We start from the raw sequence: 24,899 nt of genomic DNA on the forward strand, positions 1-24,899 counted from the left end.
TTGAAGATATAATTGGCTCTCTTTTTAAAACAATCACGTGAGTGCATGCAAATCCACCACCACTACTACTATAACCATCTGCAGGTTCAGGGGTACAGGTTCAGGCCCCACTCTTCATTCTTTCTGCAAGCCAATGTGCTGAGCCCCCCTCTGTGCCAGATTAGAGTACCGCCAGGTAAGGTGCTTATCTCTTCCTTGCACTTGTTTCTGCAGGAGCACTCAATTAGTTTTTCTCCAAAGTGCCCACATCACAGAGAGTCCCAACTTCTGTGTTGTTTCTGAAGTCCTGCTGGGTGCCAGCTGGCCTGTCCCTATGTTTCATTGGCAAAGCCTCTCTAACTCCCCACAAACTCACACATATACACACAGCCAATGAGAGAAGGGTGGGGGGGAGAGGGAGAGCAGGCAGCGGGATTTTGTCATGCTTCAGCAAACTGGATCAGGATTAAAGGATGGCCCAAATGCACGCCAGTGTTTAATACACAAGAGCAGGATATGATACATGGCTTGCCAGGGCTGGAGGGAAGCTTGTGTGTGGAGCCAAGAAATGAGTTTTAATCATTGGTGAAGGCATTGTGTGTATATGTGTAATGCAACCTCAGAGAGGAAAAGAAAAAAATCTTGGCCAAGGATTCCCAAACACTATGATTAGAAGAAAAAACAAAATATGTATTATATTTTCATGGAGTGTATGGAACAGATGTAAACTTTTCCCCCACCCCCTTGTTGGAACGAAGGCCTGTTGCCAAATTATTTGAAGCAAGAGCTAGTTGGCTCAGTCCTTGCAAACATGCGGTTTGATCCACCTGCTTGCGTCAGCTGGAACTATTTGGCTCTACTAACTACTGATCTCATCACAGCCTCATGTTGTGCTCTGTACTATATATGCCTTACCTCTGGGGTATGATGCATGGTGATCTTGACTTGCATTCTTATAGAATCAAAGAATCTTAGCCATGTAGGAGATCATCTAGTCCAACCCCCTGCCTTGGAGGAATGCACAACTAAAACACTCATGAAAGTTGACCACCCAACCCTGTTTAAAGCCCCTCCTGCTGATAAAATTGAGTCAAAAATGTAGTTTGTTTGAATTCTTGTTGTGATTCATTTTGGAATCGATTCAGGAGAAAGACAGGATATCATACAAACAATGTGCTGCAGCATTAGTGCATTTAAGGGGTTTGTTGGTTGTCAATTTTTCTGAAACTGATTGAGTGGATGGGGAGTCGTATTTTTTTGGAAGGGTGCAGCCCATATTGGCTGGCCTCCTGTTTGTGACTTACGTATGTGCAGGACAAATTATATATCATAGATGACAGACATATTCTGCTGACAGCTGTGGAAGTGGAGGTGTGCGCATATCAACACAGTGCACCATTGTGTATGGTGCTTCTACACTCCTCTTGAGATACAGGGTGCTGTATTCTTAGGCAGACCATAAGTTCATGTTATGCCAAATAATGCTTGCTAGTCACTGTGTTGCTATTAGACACTAACAGAGTTCTCCCATGGAGAGAAAGTGTTAACAAACCCTCTCCCCACAGTTGCTGGGAGCCAGCAAGGTATAGTGGTTTGAGCAATGAACTACACCTCTGGGGAACAGAGTTGAGTCTCCACTCAGCCATGAACTTGGGTGAAGTCACACATTCTCACACCCAGAAAAGCCTGTGATAAGTTCACCTTAAGGTAGCCATAAGTCTAAAATGACTTGAAGGTACACAACAACAAAGCCCCATACTCTCAGTCTCATCAAACCCATGATAAGTTTGCCTTGTGGTCATCATAAGTCAGACATTACATGAGCACACATAGTAACAAAGCTGTTGAGATACCTACTATCACCTGTGTACCTCTTTATTGAATTGCCTGGTAGAATGTGGCCCTACACTGCTTATTTCCAATGACAAACTCTCTAGCATTTTTCTCTTCTTGACAATTCCTTCATTTCCCACAGTGAGTCCCTGCAAAGATGTCCTTACCAGTTATTGGCGCTAGATGTCAGTGCCTCTTCAGGAGCAGGATGGAAGCAATTCCCTTTCCTGAGAGCATTGTGAATGTTTTAGTAGAAAACCCGAAACCACATTGCATTTACCCTTCACCTGGTTTCGCATTTCCTCATGGAGTGGAAAATTAATTGGTTAGGCTCAGCACCACATTGCTCCCAGACCTTCTGGATGAAACAGAAGCAAATGTTGTTGAGTGCGGTTAGAAGCAGTCTGAAGCTTGCATTTTAAGACTCAAACAAGTCTAGTGTCTGAATTATGTTACAAGGCTGAATACCAGCCTTTCAACCCATGTGTCAGAAGTTCTGAGAAAGGATAATAATAATACATGTATAAACTTCCCATAAATAAAAAAAAATAGTAATCTGCAGAAGCGAGGAGATAGTGATATGGAACACATAAAGGTTGAAACATTGTTAAGCTACCTACCTTACCCTGTATAATTTCTGCTAAGTAAATCGCCTGGAGCATCTCGGATGGAGGGCGATTAATAAGTAATTAAAGATGATGATGATGATGATAATGGACAACCCTCATCACAATTCTGAAATGTTAGGCAGAGCAGGGATGTAAATGAGCTGCTTCTCTCACAACTTTTGCACTGCGCTTCTGTTGTTTTTATGTGACTTCTAGCCAATTCAGCAATGTAGTTATAGGGTGAAGAAATTACCTTCAAAACATTTGAGGCCTTACTATGAACCATTTGAGTCTCTCAACCAAACATTATTTCTGCCCCCTCGATGACATTTTTATTGTTGCTAAATTTTTAGTATTGCACTAACTTAAACTTCAGTGGAGCATTTAAAATACAGTTTAGACATTCTGAGAAAAGAGGCAAGCAACACAATGTGAACATAGCAAATATATGCTGTATATATACTATATATACTTGTGTATGAGTTGACAATTTTTTGACAAAAACACAACCCAGAAATCCTGTGTCAACTTTTACATGGGTCAGTGCTGGAACAAAGGCAGTGAAAAGCGGCAGAGTTGAGAAGCTCTTACCCCATTCCCACTCCCTTTCCCAAACCAGAGAAAAGCAATTCTTCCTCACAATTTTTCCAGCTTGAGTGGCATTGAACAGCAACATGGAGGGGCAGGTGGAGGAGACAGCTAAAGGATGCTGTGTGCTCACCATTATGGGTGTTTGAAGTGGAGCAGAACGATGCAGGTATTTTTAATAATGGGATTGCAGTGGCCATTTTTAATAGAGTGGCCATTTTTAATAGAGAAAGAGCAGCTTTTACAGTAAGCCACTTTAAAAATGTCCACCACAGTATCTCTACAGAGAGGTTTATGCAGTAAGTCCTTGTTAAAAATGGCTGCTGCCATTCTACTCCACCTCAAGGGCTCAAAGTAGTAACTGCACCTCATTTCCTCAGGCATGCAAAAGTTTAAAAAGTAATTGAACCATTATACAATTTGAAACCAGTGAAACCAGTGAAACCCAATTCTAAAAGACCTGTTGCAATAAAAAGATTTCAACATACTTGTAAAAAGATAGGAGGGTGCCATTCTACCCTTTCTGGGAAGGAAGTTCCACAGCTTGGAAGCAACCACTTGAAGGGCTTCCCCTGTGTTCCCACTACATTTAACAGTAGGGTGGCAGAACAGAGAGCAAGCCCTCCTCAGAAGATCTCCAAATGTGAACTGAGTAGTATGGGTGAATGTCTTCCTTCAAATACCCTGGACATGAAATTTATAAGGCTTTAGGAGACATCATGGGCACTCACAATGACCAGAATTCACCTAGGAACTTGTGTCTTGTTAAGTAGACTAATATCTACAGGAAACAGAATTGAGCTATTTTGCAGTTCCCATATTCAAGGGTTCCATTGCTATGTAGGGAGTCAACAAAGTTTCCATTTCACAACAGAACCAGTGCATAATGAGGCTCATATACATGGGAACACCAACAAAGGTATACCAATGTGCATTGACATTTTGGATGTGCATTGGGAAACTCTTGCTGGTGTCCTGTTACATCTTTACCGCTCACTAACATGGCCTCTTAGTGCCTTATCTATAGACTTCAGCAATTTCAAAGTTGCATTCAAGAGATAATTCTGAATAAGAAGAAGGAGAAGAAGGAGAAGTGGAACAACAACAACAACAACAACAACAACAACAATTCCTAATACCCTTGGACCACAGAGGACATTTATCTGTTTTTATGGCTCATATCCTACCTTTCTCCAAGAAGTGGATAGTTGTTTTGGTTCTGGGAAAGCTAATGCAAATGTGAGAATTAATGAGGATCGGGATTTAGAAAAATGTCTTGTTCAGAGAGTCTACAGCTCCCCAAATACCCCTCAGCCATTGTAACCCCCAGTCCTGCTGGTTGGGGGATTCAGAGAGCTATAGTCCAGGCAAGTAACTTGTTTAAATTCTGATCCAGATGAAGACAAGCACTGACTAAGTCCAGGAAGCTGAGTTTTCTCTTGGACATGATATACTACCTTTTTCTGCTATTCTTCTCTTTTTGCAGGAACAGTTCATTTTTATTCACCAGTGTGTGCAATTAATGTGGTTAAAGAAGAAGAAGCAGTTCTGCATCAGCGACGTCATATACGAGAATGTCAGCAAGTCGTAATTCCAAGTCATGGGTGGTAAGTTAGGAAAGTCTCCCTTGGCCAGCGTGCAGCAGTTTGTCAAAGCACATGCTCGTAGAGGAGCAGGCTGCTGCCATAAATATTAATGCTGAGGTTTTTATTGATTGTAATGTGTTTCCTAGCCAGGTATTCTGAGCCAGCTAGCACGTGAAAGCAGGAATCTGGCTCTTGCCCAGGTTGCAGGGGTGAGCAACTTCAGTGACTCCTGGGGCTAGTTTTCTCCCCATGGAATTTTCCAAAGGTTGTGCAGACTCATCCAAAATGCTCCCTCTGCCAAATCCTGAGCAAACCAAACGAGAAATGGTCAGATGTTTCGATAACAAACAATGTAGGGGACCTTGCGATTTGAAAATTGAAATTCAGTTTCTGAAGGTTTTCAGAATAGGAAGTTTGCCTTTTTTTTTTTTGCCAGAAAAAGGTGGAGCAGATAGCCAAAGTCCACCAAGACTTTCATAAGCTGCTACATTGCTACTTATCCCACTGTCTTCTTGCTACATGGATCTACCTGTATTGAGAAAATCGGGGGGGGGGGGGGTCAGGGTTGTTGACTGGGAGCCATAGTACAGCTTTCTTGCCATTGGCTATATGAGAAGAGATTGCAAAGTTGGATCTTGATCCTATCCTCCTGCATTTCCACTTCCCATGTGTAGAAGTGGTACTTTTCCATATGTATGTAGGTAGGGCCAGTTAATTTAACCCTTTAAGTTCAGTATCCTCCAGATATTTTGGACAAAGCTCAAGAAAGTTGCCTCATTTGAACTAATATCCCCTTGTTGGGTGAGGATTCTGGGAGGAGGAGTCTGAAAAAGTGACTTTCCCACTCCCCATTGTCCAATTGTGTAGGAAATGCTCTTTCCTGTGCCAAAAGTGCTGTTTTCAGTTTTCCGTTTAAGGGATATCCAATCTGTACTAGTTTTCTTTCTCCTTTACAGACTAGAAAATGAAATGTCTCAATTTTCCTCTGCTTCAGATTTTAATACTTTCTTCTCTCTCCCACCCATTTTGTTTTGTCCATTCCCTTTGGGTTTGCCACGGGTGACAGCAGATCTGCAGAACACGGACAAATGCAGAAAGGTGACATTTTACATCCAGAAGCTCTGGGAAGACACATAGCCTTAAGGAACCTGCAGTGTCTTGTTTGGACTCTTTAATTTTCTGGACTTTTGATTTTTTAAAGTTAGTAACACTGGACCAAATTCAACACAGCAACATTAACATGGAACCAGGTCATAATGTGCATAACCGTACAGCACTTGGGAAAGGTTTTTCTGTTGTTCTCCAGTTCTGAATGCTTTATTATTATTATTTTTAATATGCAGGTTGGGCTTAAAGGTTACAGAATGTGCAATATCTGAACAACAATAAACTTTATCCATGTACCTCCAGTGAGGTGTGTGTAAATCAAAAGCAGGCAGTGGTAGCATTGGATAATAATACCTCATTTGCATCCGGTGGAGGATGAGAAGAGTCCCTAGGTTGGGCAGAGAGGATGAGCAATGGTGATATTACCATCTTACTGCCATTTAATACTAAGAGGCATGGAATATCAATGGGATCAGGATTCTCCAAAATAAACTGGCTCAGAGCTAAAGAGAAAATTGTTGACTCCTGGCTTCAGATTCAGCATTTGAAGGTTTTGACCACAACAGTATCCTGGAAATCTTTGGAAATCTTCCATTGAGGATCATACAACTCATGAAGTTGAAACCTTCAGCACAGAGATGTCCTATTGACTGGGTGAAGGAAAAAATGATACACACCTGGATTTGGAGTGAAAGTACAGATGGACACAATGTGCTGTTGAATAAGACCATTTCTGCAATGAGTATCATCACTGTAATGATTGTGTTGTCTGAACCAATTTTAGCTGCTGTCTATACTTCTATACTTTCCCCCATTTGTTTTATGTTTTTGTTTTCTTTAATGTATTTATCCTGTGGTTGTTTTATTTCAGGGGGACGGGGACAAAGTTGGTCAATGTTTTGTAGAGAGAAGAGGAGAAGCATCCCAGCTTCATGCTATTGAGTCTGAAAAAAAGTAAGATCTCAGATTAGGAATTCCTTTAAGAATGCTATAAGAGGATTCAAATGACGTGTTTGACCAGCGATGTGGATTCGTTGTCATTGTCAATTTGCTGCCAAGTGTTTGTTTCTGGAAAAAAAATTGTGTAACTTACAATGCTGCTTTTTAAATTTAGTTTCTGTATCTGGTTTCTATAGGAATTAGACATACTCTTAGATGGTGACACTTGAATGCTGTCAATGCAGAAATGTTGGCATTTTGGGAGTCCCTCTGTCCAGTTTGACTTCCTCCAATTTCACTGGAAATTTTCAAAGGAAGTGGAAATCACCAGACAAAAAGCAAGATGGAGTAAGCTGAAGAGAAAGCAAGAACACTGAATCTCTGCACAATAGGAAAAAGTCCATGGTGTTAGCTATTCTGTGAGAGTGGCAATGTGGTCTAGTGCATAGAGTTTTGGATCAATTCTGGGTTTAGATTCCCACTGAGCCACAATGCTTCTCGGTGAGTTTTTATCTCAGGCCAGATGACCTGACAGGATTGATGCGAGGATAAAATGGAAAGGTAGACAGCCCCACGAACCAGCCTATGTTCGGTTCAGAGGGAAATGCTATGAATCAATGTGCAATGGAATGAATTATCTGGAGCCTTCCATACTAAAGCCTGTCCTGGCTGGGAAGGAGTAATCTGGAAATTCTAGAAAGTTTTTCATCCAATGGTCAGGATCTCACACCACAGCAAAATACCATAGATCTCCATATGCAGCCTTACACACTAATTGTATCATACAAACCTTTTGTGTTCAGTGGCGGCATTGCACAAATGTACCAAAAGAGCACACATGCACTGAATACACAGGGAAATATACATTCATAATGGCACCACATGTGCAAGTCTGCTTTTGTGACTGAACTGAATGTGGATGTTCAGCATCAGACTCAAATGTCCATTTTTCTGATAGGAGAACTTCTGCATGAGGAAGACACAAACACTTTTCTGGCTCAGAGATGAAATTCTAGATTTGGAGTGGGATTTAAGGCTGACATTTAACACCTGCCGTTTGTGCACGTTTTGGTATTATATTGAGGCAAATGTATCAAGCATCTTTCGGGGAGGAGTAGTCAAGAACAGCCCAGGTACCAACTGCCTGTGGCCTCCAAGACCTCACCCCAGAAAAAGGTGTTGTTGAAATTCATTGTTGCCATGCAAAAATCCTTAACATAAGTAGAAGAGGTATTTGTTTTAAATAACTCTTTATTGCTTTGAAATTTCCCATCCCTGAATCAGATGGTGGCATTTCAGTCATTATCTAGGCATCCAAACCTTGGGTCGGGTTGCTTGAGAGCGAGAGCAACAGAGAAGGGGCAGTTTGTTGATCATGAAGAGGACTCTTTGTATTAAAATGTTTTTATTGTATTTTCCATTCCACTAACAATGTGAAGAAATTATTGCAGGACTTTGCGAGTCCTTGTGTGAACATAACTTTGGGCTCATAAGGACTTTAACTTGGGTGGACTGAGGAGGGACCATTTATTTGGCTGCCTTAGGAGGCATGATAGATCCTGGTAGGTCTAAGGAGAGTCTGATGAATCCACCATGGAGTTCAGCCTGAATTGTAAAGGAGTTGTCTAAGATGCTAAACTTACTTAATGTATGAGCAGGAAACAGGCATTTTCATGGTGAGATTATTCATACCACATTGTTTTCCATGGGATGGACATTCAAAATGTATGTTCATTGCAGCACAATTGAATCTGGAATAACTAGATGCATTAAGCAGGGAGATGTAGCTTGCTTAGCTTAATTAGGAGGCTTTAGCTGACATCCTGTTAATCAAATCTAGAGTAAACATGTTCAATCAATTGTTGAATGGTGACTCAACATGTAGGTAAATTCCATTGAGTCAATTGTCCTACTTCAGTCAGGACTAAAAGTAGTATTAAGGTTTTAAAGTGCACTTCCTGTGTGTATTTACACAGACATCAATCCCTCTTAATAGATTATAAACAGGCATAGCACAGCATTTGAACATCAGGATACTAGATTTTATTTAAGTTGTTTATAGAATGATGTCCTCTCCCTACATGGGGAAAAGGGTGTGTGTCTCTTTTTTGCAGATGTATACAACAGTAAAAATTTCTCCCTTGGACCAACAAGCCTCTAACATGCCTCTAAGTAAACCAAAATGAACTGTTGCGACCCACAAGCTGACCAATTGCCAACACAATAAATGCTGAGTTTATTGTGGAAAGGATGTGTTTTCAGGCTTCAAAGGAAGAAAATGATGGAAAACTCAGGCTATTAGATGAGCCACAAATATATGTGAATATAATGTTTTGCAGCCAATGATATATGTGCACCTGACATGAATTAAGATGCCATGTTGTCTTTGCCAATTATTTGTGTGCCATGATGTAGGATGGTGACTCACGTGTGCTTTTCTGAGCCATGCACCTCCTTGCACTATACTGCTACTTGGTTTCATATTTAGCCTCTTAGGCATGTGTCATGCTAAAAGAAAACAATGTAACCAAGTTCCCATCAGAATAACAATCCATCATTTTGAATTCAGGGATTTGCTCATGCTTTGTTGCAGTCAAGAAATGCTTTCCAAAAGAGAATCCTTATCTGAACTGCAGTGTTTTTTTCTCTTCCTCCTCTCTTCACAAATATACTTACAGAGAACCCTGATAGGAAAAAAAAACTAGCCCTAAGGAAAGCCGAGGGGAACAATGGTTCAGACGCTTAGCTCTACTCAAGGCACCAACCATGTTCTTTATTGTCAAATATCTTTGCTGTTTAATGGACCAAACCCAAAGACCATTCATTGGTTTGAGCTGTACCAGATGGCTGTATAAACACTATTGGTTTGCTTTGTTTTGCAATTTTTGAAAAGGTGGAAATGGGGGGAAACACCAACAATTGTGTTGATTTTGTTCTGTTGGAGCTGTTCTGAGTTTTGCAACAATGTGTAGTAATCTGTGTTAGGCGTAGCTTATTTGAGGTTGTAGAGTATAGAATCTGAATTTGGGGGACCAGAGAGCTGTATGAACATGAACAGCAAAAATAACACTGATCAAAGCAAAACGTCTGCTGGATATTTCATTTCTGGGGGGAAGAGTCATTGTATAGTTGCTTACAAGGTTGTGTGTGTTTGTGTGCCTTCAAATCACCTGTTGACTTATGGTGACTCCATGAATGTCATACCTTATCTTAGGCAAGGGATAGTCAGGGAGAGCTTGTCATTTCCTTACTCTGAAATGTAGCTACAGTACGATGTATTCTTGGATGGTCTCCCATCCACGTATATGTTGTTGAATATCAAGAAGATCAAATTGACACCTTCCTATCTTAGTAGGGTACCAACATTTTTTGTTCTTTATCGTTTTCAGAAACTCAGACAAAATGCTGGAATGTAAATTTTGGAGAGGGACAGGAAGATGAGTAAGTGGAAGTTTTGAACTGCAGAAAACCCCTCTAGCTCACCCTCTACATAATTGCACTACATCAGCACTTGCAATTTGGCAGATGCTTAATTGCCAGAATATTTAGCTTGTTGATTAATTCAGGTCTCCACTGAATACTCATCACAGAAACCTCCTTTGCCAGAGATTAAGAATTCATTCTCCAAGAGATAATCCAAACCTTGAAGAAGATCTATACATGGCAATGGAAGATTATATCTCAGAGTTTTATCTCAAAACGTGTGGATGGAAAGCTTACATGCAAGGCAAAAGAGATTAGAATAACCTGCAATATGCTTGCATTTGAACCCTGAAATGATATAGTTATAATGGACTTACTTAAAATGTCTTGACAGAATAGGCCAAATGCTTAATTTAGTTAAAAACTATGAAAGCTGTTCTGCTTGGCCTAGCCATGCTTCATGACAAGTAGGCAAAATTGGAAAAGTATTTGCTGTGTCACCAGAGCTAAATGCAAAATGATTACAGCAACACCAATATCCATTGCGCTCTTCTGGGAGTCTCCATGCTAATGTGAGTCATGTCTGCCTATGGGAACAGCATTCATGATCAGATGTTTTCTGTGTATCTCTCTCCCCCCCCCCCCCCCCAATCCATCATTTTCACACACTACTTACATTGGACATTGTTTGTGGCTTTAAAGTCCCATCTCTGTTGAGAGAAATCATTGTGAAGGCACTTTGTAATCCATACTTTCTCAAACTCTGTTCCTCCAGATGTTTTAGACTTTAGCTCCCACAATTTCTAACAGCTGGTAAGCTGGCTGGGATTTATGGGAGCCAAAGTCCAAAACACCTGGTGGAGAAGTTTGACAAATGTTGCTCTAAGCAATTGGTGCAGTCAGCAAACTTTGCCGCCTTGCAACTTATCTTGAAATCCTTGTTGGCAATGAACAAGTTAAAAAGATAATGTAAGAGGCCTCCCTTGTTCTTGTACCAGTTCCAATCCACAAGTGAAGAACTTGCACCATTTCCAGCCTTTAGTAAAGAACTTTGTCAAAAGGCTTTTGAAATATTCTGTTACTGATACTTTCAAGAAGCAGGACTTACCTTTGCCAAAGTCACATTGATATCATTTCAGTAGAGCTTACCTTGCTATATAGCGTAGCTCACAAGGTGCATGCAATCTCTGGCTCCCACTTTTCTGGCACCCTAAAACCCCTGATCAGTCTTCCATCTCCCATTTTTTGTATAAAAATCACTGCAATATTTGAGAGATTTTTGCTCTCAAGCCATACAAAAAGCCTCTGAAACATTTAAAAACATCATAAATATACCACAAGAATCCTATCTTACCTACAATTACATGTTTTCCTTTGCCACCTCTTTAAAAATTGCAACAGGACTACATGCTGTGAGGCATGTACTTCATTGTTGGGGGGGGGGGTTGCTGTTGTTGTTGTTGTATGTGTCTGAAGAACAGACTTGTTCCTGGCTCCAGTTTGGTTGCCATCCTCTGTTCTATATGGTTCACACCTTAACCGATGAATCCCACCTGTTTACTTAGAATACACATCAAGGTAAGTAGCCTGCAATTTCCTGGATCCCCTTTAAAAAAACATGTTACATTGGCTCAGTCTTCTAGTATAGATGGTGACCTTAGGTTCATGTGTTTTGGGGTTTTTTTTTTTAAAGCAAGCGCCATCATTTCAAATGTGAGTTCATTAAGAGCTCTGGTATTTGGTCATCTACCACAGGGACTGATGATTTACATGTTTGGAACATAGAGTTGGAAGAGACTCCCAAGGGTCATCTAGTTCAACCAAACAATCAAACAATTCCCATAAATAGCTATTCAGTCTCTATTTAAAACTTTCCAAAGAAGGAGACTCTACTGCACTCTGAAGCAATGTATTCCATTGTTGAATAGCTCTTGCCATCAAGAGGCTTTTTCAAATGTTAAAGTGGAATCTCTTTTCCTGTAGTTTGAATCCATTTCTCTTAGTCTTGCTTCCTCCACAATATGTCCTCCTCTCCCATATTTAAACAAGACTATCATGCCTGCTCTTAACCTTCTCCAGGCTAAATATACCCTGCTTCTTAAGCTCAAAGGGCTTGGCTTTCAAACCTTTCACCCTATTGGTGGCCCTTCTCCAGATATGTTCCAGATTGTCAACATATGTAGACCTATAACTTCTCTTCATGACAGCAGCCTGACTCCCCTTGCTGAACATGATGGTTGAAGTACCTACATTTTCCAAGAAAGACAGAAACAAATAATTTACCAACTGTGCAATCCTTTTGAGACAAAAGAAAACCCAACACTCCTATTGTGATTCTCCCTGCATTTATCATGACAAATAAAACAAGCATGTTATATACATCAAATAGTGTTCATTGCAGACTATCAGCCGAGTTGTGTGAAAAAAGGCACCATGAAAATTAATAAAACTAGATGATTAATTTATCCTAAATGACATGATGGGATTTTGATGCCTTTATATACAAATGACAGAGTAGAACATTTCGTGTGGAGAAAATAAGAAATCATCATGAATCCAAAAGAAGAATATGCTTATTGGGTTATTTTTTTTTCTATGCTTGGCTTGGCCATAGTTTAAAAGATTTCAGTTTGAAATGATCACTCCATTTTCTCAAATATTTTTGAAACATTTATAACACCATTCCTGTTTAAACCTGCAAAAATCGGGCTACCCTTTCCTTTTGACCAGTGAAGTTAAAGCAGAAAACCAACAGAAAACAAAAGACAATACTCGTAAGAAATAATACTGTGAATAACCACAGGGATATCCCCAAAGGAAGGTCCGATTGCTCCCTCCTTTTAAAAACTGACATTTGTGCTATTGCTTCCATGTTTGGTGGCTTTATTGATTTGTGCTTATTCTCAGTGGAACAGCAATAAAATTGGAATTCAGAATAAATTATTTTGCTATCTACATTGCCACTAAGAAATCATTTCATGATGCTGTCCAAAGAAATTAGTCTGTGCTTATGTTAAGAGCAGGGCTGTGGATGATACCAAAACCACAAAGCCTCTTGGCAATCAGGAACTTTTAAATAACTCTGGAAAGCATAAGGAAGCTCTGGAGCATCCCATGATTTTTTTTAACATGAGAGAAGGCCATGTTAATGTTAATGGACTCTGTGCATCATGTGGAGGCTTTGGAGTCCATTCACTCCCAAGTCAATTGATTTGACCCAAGTAGATGGGCCCTAAGTGCTGAAAAATGGGAGGAAGAGGAGCTGTTGACTGGCCCCTCCATGTAAAGTGAGATGGTGAACTAGCTTCAGGTTTCAGTTTGAAGAGGAAAGGAGGTTTCCTTAGCACTGAGCCATCTCACTCAAATTAGTTCATTACTTTGGATAGCTCATATCAAGTTCTCACACAAAGCCAGAGTGAATTCACTGCCCCATTCATATGGGGACACTGGAAAGAGGCCCTCACTATGAACCTCACTATGATGGAAGGAATGACGAGGAGCTGTAGTCACAGTGAGTATATGCTCAATTCCCCTTTCAAATCAATGGGACTACTTTGGCTAGATCCCACATGCCCTTTATGTTCACAACCAGTCCAAAGTCTTCAGCATGTTTTTAACTGGCCAGTTCAGTATCTGTGAATGGCTCAAAAGCAGTAGTGGGATTTCTCTTTCCCACTGAAAAGAAGAAAAAAAAACATGAAATGATTGTTTTCACACACCAGCCTCAGGAGGACTGGTTCAGGACTCCTGGATAATTCTGCCTTAAATATACTTTTAAATTAAGGGGGAGGAATGGGGCAGCAGTAGCCCTGCCTCACCCTCCCTCCCTTTTACATCCCAACTGCATGCTTTCTTTATGGCATCAATTTGTATCTACATAAATAACAACAACCAGTCAGACATTTCCCTTTCATGGCTTCCTAAAACATAGTGCGATGGAACAATGCCAAGAACGATGGGCTCACTCTCTCACACACTCTCTTAAAACAATAACAAAACATAGAAAAGACATTTAATGACCACTGCTCTCATCAAAGGACTCTACTCCTGAGTCTGTTGCGGCTGCACTGAGTTTCTCTTGCCGTCTCCTCATGATCTCTTGCAATTCAGTACTTCCACTGGTAGCCTGTGAAATCAGAAAAAGAACAAGAGTGTGATTCAGTGATGTCTTTTTCAGCAGATGTTTTATGTCCAAACGTAAAATTATTTCATACACATAATACTCAATGCTGTATCCAAGATCCTAAATGGCACAATGTAGTGTGACCTTTCTTCAAGAGGAATGGTGTTATATCTCTCCTCTCAAACTCTCTTTTCCTCAGACTGATTGTTTAACGATGGCAGGCCTCCTCCCACATGGCCATTCAATGACTGATGGAGAACAGTTAGGGAAAACATAGAAGCATTTAGCTATCTTTACAAAGCAAGCAGCAGATTGATCACATAGGTAGTTGAGATCCACCAGAGTCCTCCTGAGTTGTTGAGGGATTTCACCATCAATTTTCATCTGACTAAAAGAAGATAGTATGATGCTTCTCTAATAAGGTCCAACTTGTTATCCACTAGGCACATAATGTTAATAGGTATAAGTTGCAATGGCCAAACAAAGAGTTGATGGGGTTTTGCTCATTGTAGAAGGTAGAAGAGAACACCAACCTCCACAATGACCCCGCCCCTCCAAAAAGGTATATGCAGGAATAAATGGACTTAACAACTATGTATTTCACTAATAGAATGCTAGCCAATGTTTGAGAAGTGATGGTCGAGCTCCTTTGAATAAATCTTGCCAAGAAAACCTATGAGAAGAATGCTTCAAGTCATAGTTCACTTGGAAACATATAGCACAAGGGCTACACAAGCTTTCATCAGAACATGGGCCCTTCTTCCTTCCTTCCAACATGCTCGTAAGAAGTTTTAAGAAGCTTTCATTTCTGTTTTGGATTGGCTTCATCTTGTCATGTTTCTGACACTAAAGCAGAAATGGGCAACTGTGGAAGGCTACTAGAGAGCCACATTAGAACTTTGGATTGCATTAGACCAGAAGTCCGAGGTTTGCCTAGACCTCTTCATGTAATACTAAACTAGGGTTTAGCATTACATCTAAATACAGATAGTAAAGCAGATAGTTTTCAAGAATGCACCCACACTTGCACTGCATTATGCTTTGGGATAGCAGTTTCACTAAAACCCATGTAATACATAAATAGAAAGTTACTTTTTAAATGTAATTAATTTCCATTATTTACCTTTATCTTTGAAAAACAACCCATAATCATTATAGGTTGCAATGTTGAAAAAGTAACTGAATGACTTGTTGCCATCCTTGTTATCTCTGATACTATTTTACCTTTTTTTTTTTTTTGAGAGGAACAAACTTTACAATTAATACATAAATGGCATAAAACCTGAATAATTAATTGTAAAATGCTTCTAAAAAGACATTAAAGGTGAATTTTGAGAGTAACTAGAAACAGTTGCTTTTAATTGAAGTAAAGTAATAGCGGTAGTTCTCATTACATGACTGAGTACGTAACTTAATTTTGCCCTAATACATAAAATAGTATGGTAGATCTAGCTCTGATCCAAAAAGCGACTAGATGTACCTGTAGATGTTACTTCTAACTCATTATTTGCAAAATCTTCCATCCTTGGTGGAAAGTGCAACAACCAGTTTCAAAGATAAAGCTGGTGGATTGCATTAAGAGGGAAAGAAGGGTCCGTTCATACCTCCAGTGCAGCTTTCTGAACAGTAATTTGGCTGTAGACCCGGGCTCCTTCAGGGCACACTGATTTTAATTCATCTTTGTTGAGAGAGAACAGCTGAGCACCAGTCAAAACTCCAAGGCTGTTGACAGTCCTGTATGATTGGCATCAATATATGAACAACAATGTTTTTACAAAAATATCTTTCAAAAATAAAAAAAATGTGCTAACTGGTGAAGTGGGGCAGGTGGTGTAGCATGACATGATGAATAGAAGGCCAGGAAATGAACCATATCTCTTCCCCAGGCCTTTTGTCCAATGACACATACCTTATCCTACTTATTACCACTGAGCATTTAGCCTGAGTACTCTTTAAGACAAGAGTCTGCACAGGAAGGACCCACTTCTGACAGCATTTCTACCACCCACTGCATTAAGGAGGCATGGAAAGCAGGTCAAGTAAGCCTCCCACTCAACATTCTCATAAAAGACCTTGGTTTCCGAGCTGAGGGTTCTGCAGCTTGGCCTTGGAGATCAGTCATTCCCACCATTTGTGTGAAATCTTAAGGCAAAAGTCTTGTGGACTCACACTGGGTTGAATCCTTTGGCCTGTAGCCACATTTTCACATCTTCTGGTGAGGATTCATAGCTGACGTTGACTACTGGGGCATTGGAGCGTGGCACGTGGAATTTCTTTTGGGCAGCACTCCGTCCTATGGTGAGCCGGTGAATGAGTTCATCCTGGACTTCCTCCATTTGAGATTTCCTTCCTAAGAAAGAAAGAAAAGATGGATTGTTTCTACAAGATTTATGAAACTGTCTGTTGCATTTCCCCCCAAAGCACAGTCTAGTACAGGTAATGCTTTTATTATTCATAACATGCTAATTTCAAGCTCTGGGCTCTAAAGCTAACCAAATTATTTTGGTACCTGAAGCAGAAAATCCAATAAAGCACCTCTCCACCACCTTGATAGTAAATTGAACACTATACTAAAAAAATGGATAATGAAGATTTATCTGCCTTTTTGTGACTATCTGTATTTCTTCCTCTAGGTAATTGCCTCACTCTGCCTAATGATGGGGCTGAACTTCCAACTGAATTCTTTAGTGGCATGAAGTTCAGCACAACAAGAACACACAAAGTCATATATTGACTCAGATCATTAGTTTGTCTAGTTCAGTATTTCCAGTTTGGTCAGTCTTTTCCACCTCACCTAGCAACACTAGGGATTAAGCCTGGCACATGTTGCATACAAAACATACAATCTACCACCACCCTACAGCCTTTTATTGCTCCTCCTGAAAATTGGAAGCCTTGCCTAGTCCCCTGAGAACTGGGGAAATTTTAAAGCAAGAGTGGAAATTGTGTGGTGCTCCACATGTTGTTGGATTGCAGATACCCAGGCCTTCTAGCTAATGGGGAATGCTGGAAGATGAGAATCTAACAATCGCTGGAGGGCTGCAAAATCCCCACCCCTGTTTTAAGCAGACATTTATTTATTTATTTGCCATATTTGTATGCCGCCCTTCTCAGCCTGAAGGCAACTCAGAGTGGTTCACGGCAACATTTGATGCCTCAACAAATAAAACAATCATAAAATACTGTTAAAACGTTTAGCATAAAATATAAAAATATAAAAAAGACCATACAAAGTCGTAAAAACATTGTCGTAGGCATCTCCTTGTTAAAATAGTTATTCAATTGCATCGTCAGATCGTTTAATGATTTTGTATAATTATGCTGGGTTAGCAAAGGCCTGCTCAAAAAGCCAGGTTCTAACTTTTCTTCAAAAAGTCAGGAGGGAGGGGGTCGATCTTATATCCCTGGGAAGGGTGTTCCATAGTTGAGGGGCCACCACTGAGAAGGCCCTGTCTCTTGTCCCTGCCAAACGCATCTGTGAGAAAGGCGGGAGCGAGAGCAGGGCCTCCCCAGAAGATCTTAGCAGGTTTCAGACCAGTTAAAGCCAACACTTTGAATTCTGCCCGGAAGCAAACTGGCAGCCAGTGGAGCTGGCACAACAGAGGAGTTGTGTGCTCCCTGAGCACTGCTCCTGTTAACAACCTGGCTGTCACACATTGGACCATTTGGAGCTTCCAAACAGTCTTAAAAGGCAATCCCACATAGAGTGCGTTGCAGTAGTCTATACAGGATGTAACTAGAGCGTGCACTACCGTGGCCAAGTCAGACTTCCCAAGGTACGGGTGCAGCTGGTGCACAAATTTTAACTGTGCAAATGCTCCCCTGGTCACTGCTGAGACCTGGGGTTCCAGGCTCAGTGATGAATCCAGGATCACACCCAAGCTGCGAACCTGCGCCTTCAGGGGGAGTATAACCCCATCTAGCACAGCCTTAAGACTGACCAGGAGTACCTCTGTCTTGTCTGGATTTAATTTCAATTTGTTCTCCCTCATCCAGACCGTCACAGCGGCCAAGCACTGGTTCAGGACCTGAACAGCCTCCTTAGTAGCAGATGGGAAGGCATGACAAAGTTGGATGTCATCTACATACAGGTGACACCACACCCCAAAACTCCGGATGATCTCCCCCAGTGGCTTCATACATTGTCAACAGATCTCAAGGTGGCTCGGTCTAGGATCGAGAGGACTAGAGATTTGCTCTTTAAAAAAAGGGCTGAGTATCTCTGAATGCCATGTTTCAAAAAAGCAATAATCCTGGGTGACAAATCCAAATGTGTGCCCAGAACACAGTAAAAGTAACCAACATGTGTTTCTTCTCTGAACAAAGCAACCATGCCAAAAAGAGACTCACGATCTATAGGGGGTGGCCTTTGTCTCTGTGCATCTCGCCCACCGTCACTTGACGTGCTGCTCTGGCGGCTGATGGCTCCAGGTACCTTTGGCACAGGAACGGGGATAGGAGCTGGAATGCTGGGAGGGAGAGGAACTGGAATTGGTGTCTGGGGTGGTGACGGAGCAACAGGTGCAGGGTCAGATTGCTTTGGAATAAAGTCCGTCCTTTGTTTCTGCAGACAAGAAAAAATCAGGTTTAATTTTAGAAGGAGATTAAAAAATCAAATGTTTAGAGTGAAAAGATTAAACCTCTACAAGAAAATCAGCGCATCTCCCAAAAGGCATGGTAGAATAACACACACACTTCTACATATTGCAGGACGAAGGGGAAAAGCAGTGCTAGAATACACTATCACAGTTACACATGCACACTCTTGAGTTGCATATCCATAAGTATTTATATTCACCATCCCTAAATATTCACAATAATGTCAATGTGCTGTGCTCTGATTGAAAGGAGAACTGATCCCTTTTGTTGCTCACAGCGGCTGCAGCCCAGTAAAGCAGGACAAGGGTGGTATTGACCAAGAAACAACCATTTAGTATACATACAGTACTAAATAGTTGATCTTGGCCAGAAATAGAAATCCCAACTGTCCGATGATTGCTGTCTTTTGGCTTCTCTTTCATTTTCAGGGAAATAAAATATTAATTTTCCCCCTTCTAGTTCAATGCATCTGAAACTATCAGATGTAAGGAACTGGCATTTTGCCAGAGACTTGGTACCATAATTGTGCCAATTAGCTACAATCATTTCTTCTCTTCCTGGAAACATGCCAGGTACTTGCATTTGAAGAGCTGTGACCAGCACTGATCCATTGATCATCTCACTGAGTAATGCTACTCTTGATATTTTTACCTCCCCCCTCCCTGAGTCACCAAGCATGGGCAATGGTCAGGGATTGTCTCTGGAAGGCATAAGATTGCTGACTCCTTTTCTAGATGTGTGGGGACTGATGAAAACCACATAGACTGCTGCTATGGATTGATGCTTGGGATATGGTGCTGATCAATATTGGCTAAGACCCTACGAGGATAACATGAGAACTTATGTTTCCCAATTAGGTTCCCTTGAGGTCTTAATCAAAAATGGCCACTGCCACATTCCAATTAGCAAACTATACAAGATCATAATTGATATCCCTTAGTTTCCATACATCTAGAACAGGGATCTTTTGGTGACCCTCTACAACCTGGCCTGGTAGTTAGTTAGTTACAATTCTTATTTTTTCACACCCAGCTCTGGTAGATGGATCTGGTAGCTCCAGAATAAAAAAAATCCAGCAAGTCTGAGGCCTGGTTCCTCACTAGCACCAAATCCAACCAAGTTTTACCTACTGTAGAGATGGGAAAAGATACTGTGAGGTCTAGAACATTCAGATCCACTAGTTGTTATGGGCCATTGCAGTGCCCATAACAACTATGAACTATGAACTAGTATGATTTGGTGGCTGGATACATGTTTGGGATGCTTGATTTCAATCTCCAATTAATCTCAATTTCAAAACAACGTATGAAATGTTAAGTGGTGATAAACACACTTTCTTTGCCCTGAAGGATCACCCCTAGTCAAATTAGTCCACAGTGTGGAACAATAGCCATTTTTTGCACTATAACGGACAATACAGGCTTGGGGATTATGAGTGCTGTAGTCCTTTAACTTTTCCAACAGTAGTCAATACCTGGCCAAATAAAAGAAGGGAGGCCTCAAGTATATTCAGTCTTCTCTCTTTGCATGTCTCTGAATATTTTCTGAATTTTTGAATTTATATTGTGCTCCAAAAGTGAGAAAAGCTCTCACTGTCCTTTCACACCCACCCCCAGAGTGAGCAATTAGCACTATGAATAATTTAATTAGCAATTTTGGTTTCAATTAACTTTTAGATTTAGGTGGAAATTCATGTTGCTATGAGTCCAAAAGCCTTAGCATTCTACTGACTATTATGGCATCTTTCAAATTTACTCTACATTTCCTCTCTCAATCTCGGTAGCCCAATCTGTCTGGCCTAATCTTAGGCAGCTTCGTTATCTTCATCCGTAGCCATAATACCTTAATGGTGAGAACTGGGAAACCAAAATTGTTGAAGGCATTTAGATATGCAAAAGCTTTTATGGACAGTACCAACAAAAATGTCATTGCACAGCAGTTTTTGAGTGGAACAAACTTTACAATATATACATGAATGGCATGTTGTATATGGGAACATTTACCTCTGAGAGTTCTCCCAGTAATTGCTAGGGAAAAGTAAAGTAAATCAAAGCAAATTAGGTGGGTAAAAACAACACTGGACCTTCCACCATAAATTGGCAGCCCTCCAAAATTTAAGTGGCATTCAACGGTTGCTGACAATGGCACTTGCTTGCCACTTTTAATATAACCGCATTTTTACAATCACTGGCGACCATGAAGACATAGACACGAAGCAGAAGAAACGATGGCTCTGGGTGCAATTAGACATGCTATATTTTATCTTATTATATTAATATGTTATATTGTGTTTTAATACCTAACCAATTACATGAGGCAATAGACCATTAATATAAACTGAGATATGCACAAAAATATTGGTGAATGCCATTAGGAATACATTTTTTAATTCAGTAAGACCCCCCTAAATCTATAAAGCATACATTTCCAGATGAATGGCAGTTACCAAAAACTGCGGATAATTTGGAACTCCAGGAAAATTCCGGTCCCACCGTCCATGCCTTTTACATTTTTAGGCTTGAGCTGTGCATGTGTTTGCAGAGTGTTCTTGCTTCATGAGCTGCTGGAAGGAGATCTTTCACATTGACACCAAAAGACCATTTGAATCTCTCTAAGAGGACACTGTGTGAGTCAGTTCAACTGTTCACATGATTGTATATATGTTGTTCTGCATTACAAAGAGTAAACTTCTTGTTCTTTAGTGATCATCTGTGTGGCATACTTTTCTTTCTATGACAAGACAGTGTGTGGACTGGTAAAATGTGAACTAAGCATAATTTTCATTACGTCACATTTTCTTTCCCTTAGCTCCATTTAATGTTACTACCAAAAAAATACTTTTTTGGCCTTCTTCATCCTGTACCTTCCAGTTAGCATGGCCAACTGGCAGTGTTGAGTAGCTTATTTGAGGGGCAGGGGGCTATAGTCCAAAAAAAGTAACATTTCCTAGCTCTATTCTTCTGCAGTGGAAACCTCTGACCCCATACTCCTTCGTCTGCCCAGTTCAAGTGGATTTACTGCTTCATTTTTCTCACAATCGTGTGGACAACTCTCACAAAGGAAAATCCCCATGTGAACTTGGGTACAGTGGCCACTACTATTTTGTTTTCAAAAGTGGAGTCACTTCCTCTGGCTTAATCTCTTTATTTTAGAAAAATAAGGAAAGGAAACTCAATGGGCTCACAACAGAACCACGCTTTTACTGAAAACAAAGCTCTCCCTTCATAGCCAGAATGCTACTGTAAGAATTATTGGCAAAGATGGAGCAGCAATTCTGGCAAGTGCAGAAGGAGCACCTGTCCATGCGGATCCCCTCATTGTGACATATTTCCCAGGCAGTGGAGAAAAGGAAAGTGGCTTGGGAAAAAGGAAAGAGGGCACTTGGCAAGAGATAATTGTGTTGGGCCGGCAGATGCTGGCAGCAGACCTGGGCCTGAGAAACGTGTGTGAAAGAGAAGCTGCGCTCCCGCAGAGAGCCATTTGCTACAAATTGCTAAATAAAGATACTTGGAAGGAGGCTTCATGGTAGAGTCCAAAGAATGTGCAAGGCAACAGTGCTCAGGAAGCCAAACTTGGCACAGATAGCTTGCATATCAGCATTAATGGCCAAGGCCTTTTTGCCCAAAGGAATGAACAATAATGATCATAGTAATTTTAAACAATGGTCATATAAGCAGTGCCAATATTAAAGGGCAAAAAGGCAACATGCTGAACCATATGTTGAGGCTAAGGATGGACAGAGTCAGCTGTTTTCCCCTTTTAGGTATGTTTACTCTTATATTTGTCCAATACCACTTACATGTTGATCTGTATGGAATTTTAAAAAATGCTCCCAAAGCCATATTTAAATATATCTATAGGTGACATTCCAGCTTTCTGGAGTTAGAGAGTCCTTTTTTTTCCATTTTAGATAAAATAAAGACTGAATGGGATTTATTTGGAGGGAATATTGGATATCACCTGACCCACTCTAATGTGGTTAAGAAGTCTCTTGGTTGATTTATTTACAACTCTTTTGGCTACAACCAGAAGGGAGCAAATGATATACAAACTGACCTAACAGTGAGCAAACCCCTTAGAAAACTCAAATCCTGGCAGGCCTACATCCAATTACACATATCGAAAACTACCTTTTCTTGGGTGCTGTTGATGATGATGCAAACCTACAAGAATATATCATTAAGGAACCCTTCTGTGCTAAAGTGGACCAGAATTGTGTGGCTCATCAGACTGTTATATATTAACTAACAGAAAATTCCAGTCCTGCTTCCTTTTTTCTAGGATAAGGACATTACTCAAGTGCTTGGAGCTTTGTGGTATTTCAAGAAGAAACACAACACAGATTCTATTTTCTTCCTCTCCTTTTCCACAAAGAGGGTTTGGAGCAAATAAAGGACTAGAGCCCAAGACACTACTGTGATGCTGGCACTTCCCCTCTGTCCATCTTGTGCTCATGGGGACAGGAAGAAGAAGTGAGGTCTCATCCTGCTGGTCCCTGGCAGGATGGGACTTTGTGTTCTGCAGCTTGGGTCATCTACCACCACAGAGAAGACAGATTGGGAGGCAACGGGAAGTAGAGATGTATTTGCTTTAAAAAAAACTATGCATTTTTCACCTTAAAAAACCTTCCTATTTTTTCAAGTCAGGCTTCTATATAATCTTCCTGCTGGATTCCTCTCAGATCCAGATCTTTGAGTATCAAATATGGAACCATTTCTTAATTCTGTTCTTTGGCAGGTCATCCAGAACTTGCCTTATCTAAATTATTTTTTTTAGTTTGTTTCAGAAGTAAGCAATTTTAAAAACATTAACAATAGGAACTATAAAAAAGAGGAACATAGATAAGGTGGAACATGTTCAAAGAAGGGTGATCAAGATGATGGGAGGACTAGAAACCAAACCTTATAAGAAATTATTTGGAGAATTGTGTATGTTTAGCTTTGAAAAGGCTGAGAGGTGACATGATAACCATCTTGAACTATCTGCAGGGATGTCATGTAAAATATGTAGACAGCTTGTTTTCTGGATTCAAATTACAAGTCAATTCAAAATATAAGAAAATACATTCTATCTAACATTTGGAAGACTGTAAAAACAATTCAATAGTGAGATAAACTGATATTTCATATTTGGAATGGCCTTGGACCATGATTATAGAATTATGTGATTTTAATGTTTATATTAATATGTTTTTAACTCTACGTTTTAATGTTTACATTTTTATGATCTAATTGATAGGTATATGTTATTGTTGTTTTATGTTAGGTTTTATATGTATGTGAGGCATTATATTTTGCCACAAATATGTTGGAAACTGCTTTGAGTCTCCCCCAGGGTGAGAAAAGCAGTATACATGTGAAGTAAGTAAGTAAATAAACAAATAAATAAAAGTGAAGGTGATGGACTCTCCATCTTTAGAGAGGTCTTTTAAAAAGACGTTGGGTGGACATCTGCCAGAAGTGCTGTAATTGTGTATTCCTGATGATACGCAATTGAACTAGATGGACTTGCAGCCTCTTTCAACTTCAAGATTCTATAATTATATGACTCCATGAAATTGCTGCTTCAAAACAGAACGTTATCTGTCTCTAAGTCTGGTCTGTTTTGTATTGGGGCTCCAATTAAGCAAAACATATCTCAAGCAGAATGACTTTGATGGAGCCTTCCTTATTATCCAAGATGACTGAGTGCAAAAGTCACAGCAAAGAACACAGCAAAGAACACTGCAAAGAACACTGCAAACTGTCGAGCATGCTTCATTTCACTCAGTTCAAACCAACCAAGACATGACAGGGCTACTGTTTGCCACAGTTTAACATATAGGCCCTTGACCCAATTCTCAAATCATGCCTCCTGATTGTCCTTTCTTTGGGTTAACTCCAATTACTAATCCCAACTAGAGTCACTGAATCAAATGCAGAACGTAAGTCAATGATTATATGGGCTTTTTTTTGTCATGTCAGGAGCGACTTGAGAAACTGCAAGTCGCTTCTGGTGTGAGAGAATTGGCCATCTGCAAGGACAATGCCCAGGGGACACCTGGATGATTTGAAGTTTTTATCATCCTTGTGGGAGGCTTCTCTAATGTCCCCGCATGAGGAGCTGGAGCTGATA

At 40.4% G+C, this 24,899-nt stretch overlaps 2 protein-coding genes across 8 annotated transcripts in view; one reads left to right on the plus strand and one right to left on the minus strand.

Annotated features, from left to right (window-relative positions):
- Positions 1 to 9,724, plus strand: part of PTPRO (protein tyrosine phosphatase receptor type O) — a 143,786-nt gene extending 134,062 nt beyond the window's left edge. For 3 of the 4 annotated variants that reach the window (XM_060776644.2, XM_060776646.2, XM_060776645.2), the window contains 2 exons: positions 4,495 to 4,615; positions 5,661 to 9,724. In XM_060776644.2, the coding sequence (XP_060632627.2) occupies positions 4,495 to 4,599 (105 nt within the window). In that variant the 3' untranslated portion in view covers positions 4,600 to 4,615; positions 5,661 to 9,724. The remainder of the gene's footprint in view (positions 1 to 4,494; positions 4,616 to 5,660) is intronic. The other variant, XM_060776643.2, reaches the window with a different exon arrangement.
- A 2,667-nt stretch (positions 9,725 to 12,391) lies between these two features.
- Positions 12,392 to 24,899, minus strand: part of EPS8 (EGFR pathway substrate 8, signaling adaptor) — a 180,016-nt gene continuing 167,508 nt past the window's right edge. For all 4 annotated transcript variants that reach the window (XM_067469299.1, XM_060776641.2, XM_060776642.2 and 1 more), the window contains 4 exons: positions 18,537 to 18,750; positions 16,356 to 16,536; positions 15,791 to 15,920; positions 12,392 to 14,189 (listed from right to left, as the gene is read on the minus strand). In XM_067469299.1, the coding sequence (XP_067325400.1) occupies positions 14,076 to 14,189; positions 15,791 to 15,920; positions 16,356 to 16,536; positions 18,537 to 18,750 (639 nt within the window). In that variant the 3' untranslated portion in view covers positions 12,392 to 14,075. The remainder of the gene's footprint in view (positions 14,190 to 15,790; positions 15,921 to 16,355; positions 16,537 to 18,536; positions 18,751 to 24,899) is intronic.

This window comes from Anolis sagrei, chromosome 5, assembly GCF_037176765.1.
Source record: "Anolis sagrei isolate rAnoSag1 chromosome 5, rAnoSag1.mat, whole genome shotgun sequence".
Taxonomy (NCBI): domain Eukaryota; kingdom Metazoa; phylum Chordata; class Lepidosauria; order Squamata; family Dactyloidae; genus Anolis; species Anolis sagrei.